General features: G+C 39.7%; 1 protein-coding gene across 2 annotated transcripts; it reads right to left on the bottom strand.

The window, feature by feature from the left end:
* Positions 1 to 1,589: 1,589 nt before the first annotated feature.
* Positions 1,590 to 17,318, bottom strand: LOC110503651 (phosphatidylinositol transfer protein alpha isoform). 2 transcript variants are annotated; one of them, XM_021582088.2, is made up of 13 exons: positions 17,141 to 17,318; positions 15,815 to 15,845; positions 12,463 to 12,608; positions 11,138 to 11,161; positions 10,798 to 10,889; positions 10,486 to 10,493; positions 9,633 to 9,707; positions 9,029 to 9,112; positions 4,190 to 4,267; positions 3,749 to 3,859; positions 3,217 to 3,339; positions 2,988 to 3,053; positions 1,590 to 2,192 (listed from the first exon to the last, which is right to left on the bottom strand). In XM_021582088.2, exons 1-12 carry the CDS (start codon positions 17,155 to 17,157, stop codon positions 3,006 to 3,008), a joined length of 837 nt encoding a protein of 278 aa, XP_021437763.1. In that variant the 5' UTR covers positions 17,158 to 17,318; the 3' UTR covers positions 1,590 to 2,192; positions 2,988 to 3,005. The 2 variants fall into 2 exon arrangements, with proteins under 2 accessions (XP_021437763.1, XP_021437764.1); XM_021582089.2 differs by lacking the exon at positions 11,138 to 11,161 and having other exon boundaries at positions 17,141 to 17,312.
* Positions 17,319 to 17,871: the final 553 nt, after the last annotated feature.

Below are 17,871 nucleotides of genomic sequence, written 5' to 3'. Positions count from 1 at the left end.
ATTTAACACTTTTTTGGTTACTACATGATTCCATGTGTGTTAATTCATAGTTTTGATGTCGTCATTATTATTCTACAATGTAGAAAATAGTTAAAACCCTTGAATGAGTAGGTGTTCTAAAACTTTTGACCGGTAGTGTACAGTTAAAAAATTTGTGTCAAAGACTCCAGTGGTCATGCATAATTCACAAATCCACCAAACATCTATTATTTCATTATTCCTGGTATATACTACTGGTTATGATTGTAGACAGAGCCAAGAGAATGGGATGGTGCAATATTGTATTAGTCATATGGTGATAAGGTGTATGCATGGGGATGTCCACGTCACCCAGAGATATGCCCATGCTGTGGAGATGCACCTAGCAGACTGAAACGTCACTGTTGTACGGCATAATACAGATAGTACTATCTAGACTTGCCCTGGCAAACAAATCCATTACATTAGCTCCATAAATGTGAAGTTAACTCAGCTGAGTAATAGAGACTTTACTTGAAAACGTGCAGGATTCCTCTTTCTGGTTTCCCTGACTACAGTTTTTAATTTTAAATACTGTGTTTTTCTTGTTCGCATAGCACTCCTCAAAGGGCGTTTGGTGTATGTTTTTTTTGTTGGCGAGAAGTGCCAAAACTCTAAAAGGTATGATAGTCCGTAATCGTAACACGGTGATTGTATGTTCACAGATGAAATTTCACGTTTACGTTTCATGCATGGCTTTTCTTACGATCCTAACAATTTAATGTATGGATTCTCTTACGATACGTACATTCAACCTTTTGGCAGCTAGCTGGCTCCATAAAAGCGGCATCATATAAAGACAGCAACTATGCATCAAAATCAGATTTATTCCTCTCTGTCCCAAGCTACTTTAAAAGTTGAATCACTCCACTCTCCCATTTATCATCAACATAACAATATTTTCTCCATTTATCATCAACATAGCAATATTTTCTCCATTTATCATCAACATAGCAATATTTTCTCCATTTATCATCAACATAACAATATTTTCTCCATTTATCATCAACATAACAATATTTTCTCCATTTATCATCAACATAGCAATATTTTCTCCATTTATCATCAACATAACAATATTTTCTCCATTTATCATCAACATAGCAATATTTTCTCCATTTATCATCAACATAACAATATTTTCTCCATTTATCATCAACATAGCAATATTTTCCCCCTTCAACATACCTTCTGTGGCGGTCCTTGACTTACAGGATGACAGGATCGAGCCTTCTCATCAAGCAGCCTGCTTCTGTTCAGTCAGTCTGACTGTAGTCTAAATTGGTGTCTATAGATCTACAGAAAAAGGTGTGGGATTTGTGCAAGTGAAAAGGGTGACAGGGTGAAATAAGTGGGATCAAAATGCGTTACGGTTAGGACACCCCGCTGACGTGAGTTCCATTTTGAAAAACCATATGAACAACGGGTTGTTAAGAGATTTACTTATCGTGATCTTTTAAACCATTTCTGTGAAATTCTTTGACATAAAAGGATGTAAAGAAAATCAAGCAAGTCAGGAAAAATGGGAACACAGCTCTTGCACCAACGAAAACAATCACAGAACACAAAGAGTATAAATATACTATTTTTTATATTGAATAACATAGGTTGTATAGAACAATAAATGTTGCTCAATCAATTAATCAGAGAAAATGACCCTGTGAATTAATACAGAAAAATACAGTACAGGACATGATTTATTACTCAGAGACCAGGTATATTGTTCCATATTTCCTGCCCCAAAAAGACGTACACCCAAAGCCATAACACTACAACTGGTTTTCAGCCTGCTGATTCAGGTTGGCCTGCTGATGCAGATTGTCCCCGGGCAAGAACAATGCACTGTAACCAAGAGGGAAATACAGAGACATCGTAGTACTTTGATAGACAGGAGTGACCCACAAATTCAGGTTTGTCCACAAAACACATGAGGAATTAAAGACAATAGAAAATACTATCACTACAACTCAAAAACAAAATTCCCATTTAAAAAAAACTTGACAAGTGACATAATTAATTAGGAATGTGATGGCCACCAGAGGTAAGGTTACTGTGGACCTCTGGGCTGCTGGGACCTCTCCATGGCTTGCCTGGACAGTATAGGGGTCTGCATGCAGCCATATCATTTCCAAGTACAAGGGCAGGGCAGAGATGCTGGTGTTTCAGTAACAGATCTGAAAAAGTGGAACGAGAGAAAGATGTGTGACCGACTTGATTATAATCTATAAAATGCAAATCTGCAAGATAGACGAGGCTTGTTTCCTTGTGCACAATTATAAGAGGACTTATTGCTTGAAGATTTAGAGCAGGGACCATCAACTAGATTCAGTCAAGGGCTGATTATTTTCTTGAGCAGATTGTCAGAGGGCCGAAACATAATTCCAAATACATTTGTAGACTAAAAATATACCGCAAGAAGCCCAAAAAGAATATAACTAACTAAAACAATTATTTCAAACCTTGCTTACATTTGTATAAGATCACACACATCTTTCTATTACGCATGGAAATTAAAATGACTTGGAGATGATTTGCTGTTTTTTACAGTCCTATGTCCAACTTTTTTTCCCTTATTGGCGAGAAAGTTTTCCTTGCTCAGAAAACTTGTGGGCCAAATAAAATCAAATGTGGGACAAAATTGGCCCGCGGGCCACTAGTTGGGGAAACGTGATAGAGTATGAGATCTGAGCGATTACACTATGACACTGATAACACTGTAGCTGACTCATATGGGGTAAGGTGCACGTCCTGAGCTCCTCATGTGTGTCGTGTTCGTTTGGTACCAAGCGGAAGAAAATTAACTTACTCTAAATACAGGGAATGACATACCTGGACTTGTCCTATTAGAAACGCTCATCATTGTTTTCTGTTGCAAATTGCTTTAAAGCATTTTCCATTACGTGCACTAATGAACACCTCCCTGAACTCAGTCTCAATTCCCACTGACCACCAGACAGAGCGGTACTCACAATCACAGCTGCACAGCCTCAGTCCTCTGAGGCAGAACTCCCTTTGACTGGATCCTTCTCCCTCATCTGACACACACAAACACACAGATAAACACAGACACTCAATAAGTAGGATATCCAGGACAACACATTTCTGATGCCTAATGACAAAACCAATAAGACAGTAGTACTGTACATCTCATTCGGAGTTAATTGATGCCAAAGACCAAACAAATGTACAGTAAATTACCTCATCCAGCTCTTTTTGGGTCTCCTCTTCAATACGGCGAATGTCCTCCATTGTCAGTCCGATCCATTTATCAATCAAACAGAACAGCTGTCTGTGGAACTTTGTAAACAATCGCTTCTCTTGCTGGAAATCAGAAAGGGAAAGAAATTAGACAAAACAATTACTTCCAAAAAAATATTAGTAATATCAGCATTTATTATGTGCAACTTGGAGTAGCATGTCTCTGGCAAATCACTGTCTGTCCACTAGAGGACAGAAAACACTTTTTAGTCTTTATTGTAAACTAGTCTTTTGTCACACCCAGAGACTGCACAGCTTCGGATATCTTATTTCTCAGCCAACTCTGTCTACTAGTTTCTTCTTCAAGGGTTCCAGGCCGGAGTCATTTTTTTGCATGAACATAGAGCGATATGAAAATACTGGACTTTGCCTCTGTACTAGCACTAGGTTTGAACTGGAGCACTTAAAGATGTAGGCACCATAACGGAATATTATGCAAATACTGGAATAATTGACAAGTCTCCTACCGCACCTTCTGAATGAAGTTCTCAATTTTGTTTTGGACTCCCCACCATTTGAAGTTGACTGTGACTAACTTATAGGCACACATGTGAGGAGAGTTTGTGTTGCTGGGAAGCTCTTTCTGCAGAGGTAAAGACAAGTTATTACAACCTCAAGCAGAGGCAGAACAGTTGACAACACATAATAGAGCTTCCGAACCAGAATAGATACAGCCAGAGTCATATGTCAAGAGAGTTTAGGCCAGGTTTTAGAACGGACGCCATGTCGGAACCTTCATTCTCAAGCAAAACAGCGCAGCGAATTTCACGAACGTTTTTACTTATTAGCATTTGGGATAATGTGTATCCAAGTTGGTACGGTGTTGTGTTGGTGTCAACAAATTGCATATCTGCTTTCACTGGACATCTTCATAGGTTTGGAAGAAATGGAGGAATATTGGTTTGGGTAGTACCTTCCAGTTAGGCCCCAGGGGGCCCCTGCCTGTCTTCTCTGACTTGAATATGGCAGGATCTTCTTCTGGCTTATAGTCCTGTGTGGAGCAGAGTGAGCAGATGAGTAGGATGCAAAGATACCAGTGTTCTATTTAATTCTATTCAGATAACTGGGTCGTACTCATTAGGGAACACCGTAGCAAAATGTAGTAGAACATTTATCAAGTTAAAATGAAGTGTTGTGCCTTAAAAATAATTGGTTTTGGGAAAGTTCCTGCAGATTTATGGCAAGTTTGTAAACTTCTGGCAACATTTTGTGGCAAAGGTTTACCACTAGTGCTGAATCAGCGAGAAACCTTTGGCAACAACAATATTTATTGCAAATAGTGGCAAATCATTCACTAGAGTTTTTTTTCTGGCAAACAAGAAGTATTTGAATCTGTGGCAAACCCATAGACATTAAGGGAAAACCTGTGGCAACAATATTTATTGCCACTAGTGGCAACAGTTTACCAGACAGAAGTCGTTTCTGGTAAATAGAGATGAAACCATATGGAAATTTCATATCACGATTATAGTGAGCAAAATGATCACGGTTATCAGTATTATCGCAGTATAGTTCAAATGTGCTGGAAAATGTTCAAAAAGTACTGATACAAACACTGAAATCAGTTCACCAAGTTTTATATTGAAAACTAACAAACAAAATTAGCAGGACTATGCACTTTGAGTGCATAAACATTAAAATAATAGCATTAAATATGGCACCATGTGGCCATGAGGTACAAGTTTCTCTAGAGCAGGTTTAAATGAACACAACCTTAAGTAAATCAAATGTGCATATAAAAGCAACACAAGTAAAGCAACGTGCATGTAAGAACAATACAACCATATGTAAACAAATCCAATGTGCATGTAAGAACAATACAACCATATGTAAACAAATCCAATGTGCATGTAAGAACAATACAACCATATGTAAACAAATCCAATGTGCATGTAAGAACAATACAACCATATGTAAACAAATCCAATGTGCATGTAAGAACAATACAACCATATGTAAACAAATCTAATGTGCATGTAAGAACAATACAACCATATGTAAACAAATCTAATGTGCATGTAAGAACAATACAACCATATGTAAACAAATCCAATGTGCATGTAAGAACAATACAACCATATGTAAACAAATCCAATGTGCATGTAAGAACAATACAACCATATGTAAACAAATCTAATGTGCATGTAAGAACAATACAACCATATGTAAACACATCTAATGTGCATGTAAGAACAATACAACCATATGTAAACAAATCTAATGTGCATGTGTTGACATTAAAATAACACAAAATATATAAACAAATCAAATGAACAGCAGTGATCGATTGTCCGTTCTCTCCTTCATAACGAAATAAGGTGCTGCTGGCCTAACATCCTGGACATCCTTTGCTTACTTGAGATTGAAATGTAAAAATGTCAGCATATTTACTTGGTCCGGTTTAAGTAGTGATCTGCGAGGGGAGACAATGTGCCCGCTGGCACTGAACACTGATGGCACGCTGGTTGCTGAGATGCAGAAAAGCTTCCTGGCAACCCTGGCAAGGTGAGGCAGCTCTGATGCAGAGCCCCTCCACCACACCAGTGGATCCTCTTCTGCTGGAATGGGTGGCAGAGACAGGTAGACCTTGATCTATTCTTTCACTCTGTCTTCTGGGGTGGTCAGAATCTGACCCTCTGCCCCGCTCTGCTGCCTTAGGGTTATCTAAAAAGGTCCTATTGAAGTTGGGGTCAATGAAACAAGCCATGTGCATGACTCTTTGCCTTCTCTGTGTGTCTGTTGTTAAAGTCTTCTCTCATTACCCTTTTCATCTCCTTGGTCAGGGATGGCTCCGTATCCTTTTCCACCAGAACATCACAGGTGCTGTGGTCCAGGACAGGTTTGATGGCTGACAGTGTCACTCGTGTCTCTGAGGCAAGTGCATCTATAAAAACGTTCTCAGAGATTTAAGCAGCTGGCACAGATGGTCCATGACACTTATGTCGGCATCCTTGGGCATCAGATTCCATGTTCCTCGTTCTCTAGCCAGTGTCACACAGAATGGCTGCTGTTGGCTGAGGAAACGCTCACGCATCTTGTGTGTAGATCCCCCATCCGGGTCACCACATCATGGATCAGAGCCTTCTGGGGCATGTTGAGGGCAGCTTGCTTTTCTCTCAGTTCTCTCCTCTTCCAGCTCCGTGAGAAGCCTTGGACCAGATGACGGCAGGCCTTGGCTGCTGTGTCAACGCTCTGAATTTTCAGAGCCTTTGAGGTGGCCAGGTTCAAAGCACCCAAGCCACAGATCTGGGAAATCTTCAAAAGCCTTGATCATGTTTGTTGCGTTGTCTGTGGTTATGCAGACCAGGTCTTTCTTGTTGATCCCCCCCCCACTCTCCAGGCATATTCTCAAAAACTCTGTTGTGAGCCGAGTGATCTTCTCAGAAGAACTGTGTTTCCAGGCAATTTGATTCCAGTTGCCAGTCTGTGGTGAGGTAATGGATAGTGAAGCTGATGTAGGGTTGACCACCTCCGCTTTCACTGGTCCAGAGGTCAGTAGTTGCAGCAAACCATATGCTTTGAGCCAAACCTTTTCCAACATCAGCTTTAACCTGGTTGTACAGGTTTGGGATTTCAGTCTTGGAAAAATTTTGCGATGGCACTTTGTAGTGAGGCACGGCAACCTTCTTCAGCCTCAGAAAGCCAGGCCTCTCAACAATTTGAAATGGCATGACCTTTGCAATGTAAATATGAAAAGGGCTGCAGTGAGGTCCTGAGCATTTTTTGACATGGGTGCATAAGCAGCCTGCCATTTAAATGCTTGCTCAGTGTCTGTGTCACAAGTTCACAACTGTAGATGAGGGACCAGTAGCATCGCTGGGTTTGCCTGCTGCACATCCACTCTGTAACCAAGGGAAAAGAAAATGTATTACTTTTATTACTACATTATAATTATTATTCACTCACACAATCATCTCTGTTGCATTTGAGTATATGCAATGAGCCCATGCACAATTTACATAAATACAAACGAGTCTTAAGACAGTGATAGTAATTGCAATGAGCACAGCAATTGACATAAATACAGGAGTCTTGTATAGGAGTCTATAGTGTTTCTCCTGTTGAAACACTTACAACCAAATCGACGTCTGACGGATTTTAAATGAACAAAATATATGTTGGTTGGGTGACTAAACTACATAAGGTGTTATCGTGTGCAATGGGTAAATAGAGAGTGCAGATACACGACGGGTACAGCAGCAGGACAACGTGCAGTGTTTTTACAAGAGTAGGTAACACTGAACGCTTCCGTTAAAATGATTGACAAGCTATTAGCAAGTTTGACAGACAAACCATGACATTTCCCCCACATCATGCATTGAGCTAAAAGTTAACTTACCTTGCATTCGCTATAAAGTAGCGGGTGGTGATCACGAAGATGACTCAAGAGATTTGAAGTGTTGTCCCCTTTCGCAGCTATTTCTTTTTGCTGCATGTTCTGCAGACAGGGTGACCATCTTCGATTAGGTTTCCCTCAGCACTCTTGTAAAACCCAAAATACGACCACACTTCAGATTTGGTCCTCTTAGAAGGCTGAAAAATCTCCCGAGCGCTGTCACTGCCTTCCCGCATGTTTTCACACAAAATAAAATCCACGCTGCATGCTGCGCCAGACCGTTGCTAACTTTGGTTGATGCCGGACAGTATTTACCATATGAGTTTTTCAAACCGTGGTAATCAAACACGGTTTTAATGAGAATTAAAATTTGAAACGGTAATACTAACCGTCGGGAATTTTACCGTGGTTTATCGTGAAACCGGTAACCGTTTCATCCCTACTGGTAAACACATTGAGCTCAAACAGGGTGGAAAATGCTAACTAGCTACCGATGTTGTCAAGTGAGTGTTTTAACTTAACTTCATAATTGTGCAAGCTAATTGATGCCTGGTAAGCATGTCATGTTTTATGGGATAGTGTGAAACACATTTTGTTGCTAGCTAGATCAGTTTCAATCTGTCAGCACCACTGACTGGCTAGTTTACCCAGAAAGACTCACAGCTGTAATCGCCGTTGAAGGTAATTCTAGCATGTATGGACTCAGGGGGTTGAATACTTATCTAATCAAGATATGCAGTATTAGGGTTTTACTTCATGTTTTTTTTATTTTTAAATGTGACTTTCTTCCACTTCGACATTAAAGTATTTTGTGTAGATTGAAAAAAAATAAGAATTAAATCAAATTTAATCCCACTTTGTAACAAAATGTGTAAAAAGTCAAGGGGTGGGAATACTTTCTGAAGGACCTGTAGTACGTTTAGTTCTCTGTGAGAAGGAAGTTCATTTAAATGTATCGACACAAACCAAATTGCATATACATTTCAATGTTGTTAATACACAAAGTAATCAAAAACCTGTTTCAATTTGCATTTTCATAATCAGTGTGAAGCAAATTTGCAGCAAACAGAATGTTCGCCACAAGTTTCCCAGTATTGTTTTCCAGAATTTCATAAGTCGCTGCAAATTTGTGGCAACAGTTTGCCACGAAAGTCATTTCATTTTAAAATATGAGCTGGCCACAAATTTGGCCAAAGATTTGCCACAACTATTTGCCAGAAGCCTGCTTTCTCAGTAAGGGAATTTCTATTGGACAAGTTCAGGCAATCCCTCCCTGTTTCAGTCATTTTTTTACCATTTGCTGCCTTATGAATGCAACCCTGATGTGTCTGGGTTTAGAACAGTAAAAGAGTTTCAAAGAATGCTTATTGCTAACAACTTGTTAGTACATTCACACTGATCAATCACTGCCATCACCTTGACATCCACTTGGCTTTTGTCAGCGATGTCAATGTAGACTACTTCAGTCTTCTTCCACTGATCTGGGTCTAGTCCATGTACCTATGCAGGGAATCATTTATAGTAAGTTACCCACTTCAAGAGCTAAGAATGCCTCACTAGTAGTCACTACATAGACTAGGTATAACATGCCTGGTTGGCCTTGGGGCCAATTACATTTCAATCCACTCAATTCAGGAAATAAACTGAAAAGCAAATTCTAAATCCAATTTTGAGGGAAACTGAATTGAAATTGGCCCCAACCCTGATTACATAGCACTTTGATACATAATGTGTACATGTTGTTTCAGTGTCATCACCAACAGAGCAGGCCTGAGAACTAAAAATGCAAACACGAGAAGGGTTTCCGTATCCTTTCACCAAGTCAGAGGATGGACACGGAAATTACATGGAATGAAATGACGTCAATGTGAAGTGACTGATTGGAGTCTGATCGATAAAATAAAAAGGGGAAATCGTTAAATTAAAGGACTAGTGACGTCCGCCAACTGAATTAAATGTGCCGGTGGTCCATGCTTGACATGGTGTACATTCAGACTCATTACATTAGCTGCTCACTCACATTGTCCTGAACCCCCATGTCGGGCTTGTGCCACGTCTCAATTTTAATCAGAAAATTGTCCTTCATGTATTCATTCTGCGGGAGGAAGGGAAAATAATAACAAACGAGATCAATCAAGTGTCCAACACATACTGGGTTCAAAGACTATTTGAAATCATGTCAAATACTATATGTGCTTGATTGAGCATGCTGGCTTAATCAATCTATAGAATAGTCCTTAACCAGTAAACCCCATCCTGGGCTAGAGCAAAAATCCAAAGTATTTGAAAGATTTCAAATAGTATTTGAACCCAGGTCTGAAACTGAAAGTAATACATTTATTTAACCTTTATATATGGACTATAAGTGATTACATCTTGAGGCATACATCAGCTATGAGCAGTGGTACTGGTCATTTAAAAAAAAAAAAAAAAAAAAATATATATATATATATATATATATATATATATATATATATATATATATATATATATATTTTTTTTCACCTTTATTTAACCAGGTAGGCCAGTTGAGAACAGGTTTTCAACTGGCCTACCTGGTTAAATACCAGTGTGACCTGGACAAGATAAACGCAAAGCAGTGCGACAAAAACAACAGAGTTACACATGGGATAAACAAATGTACAGTCAATATCACACAAAAAACATGCACATGCATGTGCGTACACACACGTTCACCCTGGCAAAACGAGTGTCTGTCTTTCTCTGTGTTAAGTCAGCCCCATCCGCTTCTCTCCTTTCCTTTTGACAGGCAAGGTTACCAGCTCCTCTTTCACCATGTTTACAGCTGAATAGTGTGCAAGTAAACAGTAACATACTGTATATGTAAATGTATAGAAGAAAACAGTACTTACTGTAATAACTGCAACAGGGGAAGAGATGGATATGAGGAGACAAAGAGAGTAAACAATGTTTAGGGGAACAGACGTTCAAAATAATATCTCAATAGTTGCACATGTTAGAAATTGGCTAACTCCTTGTCAATCAAACTGAGAAGTTGTCTATATACATCATTAATACCCAATGCCTGGCAATTGGTCCAGACATTACATAGATTCCAATAGCATGTCCTCACAGTGCTGGCTGCTAGCGTGTATACCCAAATTAATTATTCAACATATTCTCTCGCTACAGAAGGGCTAGGTAACAAAGAGCAGGGGACTTACCCGTCCGACAGTAGGGGTAAGCATTCCAGGCCTTCTCGTGGATGTTAAGAGCAGTTGATGGTGCCAGAATGCGCACATAGTTTGGCACTTTACTGCAGAGAAAAAGTAAGATATTATTATTTTAGGGTCAAATCCATATGAATTCAATCACTTTTTGACCACATCCCTTTGACCTCAACCACCGCACCCAATTGAACGCACCCAATTGAACAAAACTTTCCCACACATGTTTGCCAATGGTAGAAGTGGTGAGAAAGTGCCCTTTTGGCCCTAAATGCCAAAAGAGTCAGGAGATAGGAGGTGCTCAAAGTTCACCCTATTTAAATATAGCCCACCCTACCATGAGAGATCCGTGTCTTCATCACTGAAAAAGACAAACGGTTGAATTTGATATACACTGAACAAAAATATAAACGGACATGTAGTGTTGGTCCCATGTTTCATGAGCTAAAAAAAAGAAAAAATCCCAGAAACGTTCCACATGCAAAAAATTGTATCTCTCAAATTTTGTGCACAAATTAGTTAATATCCCTGTCAGTGAGCATTTATTTTTTGCCAAGACAATCCAGCCACCTGACAGGTGTGGCATATCAAGACGCTGATTAAACAGCATGATCATTACACAAGTGCACCTTGTGGTGGGAATATAAAATGACACTAAAATGTGCAGTTTTGTCACACAACACAATGCTACAGATATCTCAAGTTTTGAGGGAGCGTGCAGTTGGCAAGCTGACTGCAGGAATGTAAACCAGAGCTGTTGCCAGCTAATTGAATGTTCATTTCTCTACCATAAGCTGCCTCCAACGTTGTTTTAGAGAATTTGGCAGTACGTCCAACCGGCCTCACAACCGCAGACCACGTGTAACCACGTCAGCCCAGGACCTCCACATCCGGCTTCTTCACCTGTGGGATCGTCTGAGGGTGGGGTAGTGAGGGGAGCTGAGGAGTATTTCTGTCTGTAATAAAGCCCTTTTGCGGGGAAAAACTCATTCTGATTGGCTGGGCTGCCAAGTGGGTGGCCCTATGCCCTCCCAGGCCCACCAAGGCTGCACCCCTGCCCAGTCATGTGAAATCCATAGATTAGGGCCTAATTTATTTGACTGATTTCTTAATATGAACTGTAACTCAGTAAAATCTTTGAAATTGCTGCATGTTGCATTTATATATTTTTTAAATATTATATATATATTTTTTTATATATTATATATATATTTTTTTATATATATATTTTATTTTTAATTTTTTTATATTTATATTTTTTTCTCAGTACAATTTGAAAGCATATAAACAGGGTTGTCAAACTATTTTATAATTTCTTAAAGATATTTTTTATTTATAAAAAGTGGAAATCTGCAGTTCAAATAATAAGAACACCCCACCAATTTCTCGTGAAATAGCTGAGGGATAGACATAACCTATGGATGCAAGGACTGACCATTGTAGTTTTAACCATGTTTTGAGGCTATACAGTATTTGTTTCAAATTATATTGTTTACAATGGAGTAAAACAAGCTTATATTTTGGGTTCAGTTGAACTGAGCTCATGACGGATTTATGAGTTACATTCTTCAAGAAACAATGGGTATATACTGTACCATTGGGTGATTGGATGGATGGGAGTCACTGGGTAGATGGATGGATAGGTGGATGGACCAATCGTACCTGTGCAGGTGATATATCTTGTGGGTGTACTGGCCCTTCTCTCCGTCCTTCTCATAGGGTTCATTCTTCAGCACCTCCACCCCTTCTCCTCCACCCGTCTCATTCTTACTGGTCTCAGCCACAGAGTACAGCTGCCCCACTTGGTACTGTGGAGAGGGAGAAAGAGGAGTGACCTACAGTTACACACAGACTAAATAATCCCCATTGTTCACAAGTTGCATTAACAGACAGCTGCAACCACTTCAGTGGGCACATCCCTAACCATTCACTCCTCAGAGCACCTGGACAGGGACAGTTTTCCATATTCACCACTGGCCGGGCGTTCCTTGTGCATTTAGCCCAGATAGACACCAACTTCAGCTTAACAGCTCAACAGGATAACAGTACTGTCAGCAAGCATAAGAAAAATACTGTAATAGCCATCTGTGGCAGTTTTTTGGGGGGGATGACAGTCTCTCTGCCAACAATTCCCTTGTTAAATGCTCACCAATGATTTCAGGGTGTAGAGCTCTGTCAAAGACCTTTGGCAGGTGGATTACTGTCTCCAACTCTACTGTACCAGCCTAGGCAGCACACCCCATCCATCCACCACCACCACAGGCCTTGAGTCACCCAGCAGCAGTCGATGACGTGGCACGCAACCGCAGGTTGCTGTGTGCAGCGTGACTGCAATAAAGTTGTCCTGGAACGCGGCCACTGTGCGTCAGGGAGCTAGTGACCCACAGGGAACTGGTGACTCGCTTGCTGCACATTGACACTACTCAATAACCAACAGCCAACTGACATTTAAAAACACAGAATAGTTTGTGCCGGGCTGATTAGATAAGTAATCCCAAAATGAGATGCTTTCAACAGGTGAAACAGCTCTGTTTGGAGGAAGATGGGGTACAATCACATCCTCTACCGAACAGTGTTATTTTGGTGGTTCCATCTCATGCGCGAGTAGGTGGTTAGGAATGTGACGACACGTGTAAAACCAGCATTTCACTTATTGTTCCCCTGCGTGCGTGTGACTAAAAATGTCCATCTTCCTCAGGCTGTGGAAGTTTTAAAGTTACGGCCCATTTTGTACAGAGAAATTGGCATAGCAGGCAATTTAACCAATCACAGCCCTCCTTTCACTTGTATCATTGCACATCCTGCAAATCACCAAAAGAAGGCAACTATTTTGAATCAAAGTAGCAGAGACCTCATTCTGGAACTTCGATTTGCATGTAGAGTATATTATGTTCAACAATATATTGAAACATTTGCCAAATCTAAAATGGTTTATGCTTATTTTTTTCAATATAAAGATAGAAAATGTCCTCCAAAAGTACATTTCTATGGTATGTTTTTGTTCCAATGAGGAATCACCCTTATGTAAGGCTATGAATGGAATGTAGGGTTATGATCCTTGATCTGGAATCTTATTTTGGGGGAAACTTAGACTTAGATTTAAGTCAGCTTTAAAAAAAAATAAAAAAAAATTAAAGAGCGAGCGGGGAATGATGCTGGTGACTAGAACTCTGAGAACAAATGGAGAAAGAGAGGGAGACTGAGAAGGAAGGAGAGAGAACGGTGGAATCAGCACTGTTGCTGATAAGTTGTTGCCAAGATGGAATGCAAGATTATGTCTGATGAAAATAAATCTGGTGGAACATACAAGGGTCATTCCACCTCAAAAAGCACAAGAAATAGGATTGACACCCACCGTCTCAGATTGTTCTGAAATCGCTTGTGTTGTTAGAAACAGATAAGATTAGTAGTGCTGAGAGATTAGTGATTTTTGAGGTCGGTTGGTTTTGGTTAGATTCTAAAAAAAAAAATATCATGATTTTGGTTTTGATATTTTAAATGCACTTTGCATTATGTGAGTTGAAAGCTGTAACATAGAATGACACAGAAATACCAATGATGGTAGGGACTGCCCATGACTGCTTATCACTTACTAATCATCAGTTATTCACACTAATACAATTATTTAATTGTGTATATTACATTAGTTTTATTTGATTACTTTATGTCATTCCAACTCATATGACAAAAATCACTATTTTAGTAGTTCTTCAAAGTAAATAAGGCATATTTTCATGACTGCTGAATAACAACTATCAACCACTTAGATCATGTATTTTCAGGTAGAGATACCTCAAAGAAACTGCTCTCTATGTGTCCCCTCTTGATTGCACATTCTTCAGTCTCTTACGGAGCAGGCATAAAGTAAACAGACTGGACAAGGAGCCACGCAATGGATTATGGCCATTGTAGTTAATTATCACATTGTCTGAATAACATTGGCCTTTTGGAAACTACAACTCCCTATTACATCGCACAGTTTGGACATGATCTGATTTATCTCTAGAGAAACTGCCGAGAAATGTGCGCATTGAGCTCACAGAAAAAAAACAGAACAAAATGGATTTCAAATAATTGAACCGACATCAATAAGTTGTTTAAAAAGCAAAAAATAACCAAGTTAATCTCTCAGCACTAAGGATTAGCATTCCTTGCTGTCATACCTTGACAATAAAATGGTTACAGGGTAAGGAAACCCATGTCATTTTGTAATTTGGGTGAACTATCCCTTTAAGTTCTTCAAACTTTTTTCACCTAATACAGGAACAGCAGCATCTAGTAGTCAGAACCTGGTAATATAAGGATGTAGGATGGGCCATAAACCTAAAAAAGTTAGGTCGAAATCAGATATCAGGTACTATATTTATCAAACATTATATGAATCCTATAAACTAAATTGGCCAATTTAGGTGCAATCAATTAGCTTAATTTCTCAGAGATGAAATTTTATTTCAACAAAATAATGTTGCAGGAATGCTAATCTTATTGGTTTCTAATTACAGAAACGATTTCAGAACAATCTGAGATGGTGGGTGACATGGCTTTCTGAAATGACATGGAACAACCCACAACTACTGACTTAACTGCAAAGCTTCAGTCAGGAATACGGTGCTCCGTTTTAATTAATATGGCTAATATTATCTGCCAATGTCCAGCCTGACTGTGTGTGGCCGGCTAAACACTGCAATCGTGAACATAATGGAAACCATGCCAACATCCTGTGCACACACATCATCATGAAAGGTGTGTGTACAAACAGGAACTTGAAGGTTAGAGGAACATAATGCAGACCAACTGCTTGACATACAGACGGCCCTGATTCCTCAAGAGCACAGGCACGTTAGGTAACGGGTTGGCCCCGTGAACGTTCCGCTTTTGCGTTCATGGGGCTAGGTAATCGTTGACCTCAATTTGACCGTTGAGTCAGAAAACGAGAATGTAGCTTGACCAGCTTGATAGGTGACATGAAGCGAGAGTTCAAGACACAAATAAATGACACTCGGTCGCTACTTACCTCTTCCACAGATATGGGGAGGATGACTCGACTAGAAGAGAGAGAGAGAGAGAGAGAGAGAGAGAGAGAGAGCGCAACATCACATTACAACACCTGCAGCTCATGACTAATGTTATTGCTCATCTAATTTATCACTTGATTTATTAGTTCCCGACTGACAATTCTCTGATAGCAACTGCTAAGAGTATGTTAATCAAAACACGTTTAGCCTAAGACCTGGGACGATAAATCTGAAATAAATCGACACCGACCACTTATCGCAGGCATTTCGCTTACATCGTTCATGACGATAAGTAGCCTATACTAGAGAAATGTGAAGTTTGAAAGAAAATAAGCTAGCTAATAAGAGGGATTGTTAATGGGACAACTGATGGCGAAAACCATCAAACTAGTAGTAGTTTCATGGATAAAAAAAAAGTGGTGCACATTAATGTTCTTTTTACCGTCAAGTCGGGCAATTTATCGCGTTATGGATTATTGACCATACTGTCCTGCTCTACCTATCAACTATGAACATTGCAAGCCTGAACGTGTTACTGATTCTAGCTGTAATATTGTCAGAGGAAATTGAAGCCCGGTGTAGATTTCTACTATCAGAAAAGAATTCGCTTTGGCCCCATCCTCTGCCAGTCTACAATAGGCAATAATCACCACCTGTCCCCAGTCTAAGTAGCACTGAATATTTCATTATAAACAGATCTGGGCGTAATGAGAGCCAAGACAGGCACCATACTAATTCTACGGTATTGATACAGGCAGGTTTGGGGCATCAGGATGACACGTTGATATGGCAGTTGTTGACTCTCGTAACCAATGAGTTAGATGACATGTCATGCAAGTGTATACTCTGGATTAGTTTGAGATAAAAGGCACACCCTTGTATGTTTTTTTAGTAGGCCTGACGATGCATGGGATGATTATAATTAAAGTTATGGTTACAAAGTTAGTGGCACTTTGTCAGTTAAGATACATTTTGGTAACTGACAATACATTTCCATTTTGGCAAATGTGTTAATGATTATTTTTTACTTAATGCATGAATTCAATGAGTCTATCCATACAGTGAAGACAGGCAACAAGCAGTCAATAGCATTGACAAACTTGACATTTTACGCAAAGACAACACAGCGAATACCAACTTGCACGTGTTTTTTTGAATTCCCAAATGGTAAGTAGGCTATACTAGACTAACAGAGAAAATACTATAAACGAAGAGGATAATTGCCACACAAGACATTTTCCCAATGGTTTGCCTGTGTATGACATCGTTCTCCTGCGTGACACGTTTTAACTAAACACCATATTTTCCCAAACATTTTTACTTACAATTCTTTAATGAGCATTTTGGTAGTGTTGTCCGTGTATATGCAGCATTCAGATGTCTAGCTTACTGGTTAAAAACTCAAAACGGCGGAGGTATGTTTGTCCGTCTGCGACCCACGGTCTCCGCGGTTTTGCGCTCCTATTTTTCTTGAATTCACTTCCTGACAGATGCCGAAAGGGGCGCGGCGTCACCTCAAGTCAGTCACCTCCATTCAGTAACCTCATCCTTATTCGAAGCAAAACATACAGACCTGAAACAAACACACTACACCATGGTTTGCGCTGATCACACATGAAAACCAGTATGTTATTTAACCACATGCAAATTCTTATTTTACTGGTGAGGTTATTTTTTGTTATGCCTGGCCTGGACCACATGCACAGAGTCATGTACATAGTTTACTTATGGAAAACTGTAAGCTCTTCAATTGAAGTCTACCTAGGTCAAATGTTGTGGGGGTTTTAAGTGGAGTGCATTGGTTTTTTAAGTTGTTTCACCAGTCACAGTGGTTCAGTTTCACTGAGCCCAAATGTTATTCCAGTCCTCCCAGTTTCACTCCTCATTCAAGCTTCTTGGCTGTGACAGTTGGTGGAGGGTGAACTCAGTAACCCCCCCGTGTTTTCGTGTCGGTCTTTGGAACAGGTTAGTAGCAACCTCAGCAAGTCAAACCAGTGGTTTAGCCTTCAATAAGCTTGAGCAAGACTAGAGCAACACAAATAATAATTGTAAAGAC

Source organism: Oncorhynchus mykiss, chromosome 24 (genome assembly GCF_013265735.2).
Source record: "Oncorhynchus mykiss isolate Arlee chromosome 24, USDA_OmykA_1.1, whole genome shotgun sequence".
In the NCBI taxonomy this organism is placed as follows: domain Eukaryota; kingdom Metazoa; phylum Chordata; class Actinopteri; order Salmoniformes; family Salmonidae; genus Oncorhynchus; species Oncorhynchus mykiss.
Note: the sequence above shows the minus strand (reverse complement) of the source record. Positions and strands in the feature narration are given on the sequence as shown.

Excerpts from the sequence above, each read along its gene's own strand:
- LOC110503651 (XM_021582088.2), bottom strand. Across the intron at positions 11,162-12,462 it reads AAGATATATCACCTGCACAG|TGATGAAGACACGGATCTCT; the intron begins GTACGATTGGTC and ends TGTCTTTTTCAG. Across the intron at positions 3,860-4,189 it reads CCCTGGGGCCTAACTGGAAG|AAAGAGCTTCCCAGCAACAC; the intron begins GTACTACCCAAA and ends TTACCTCTGCAG.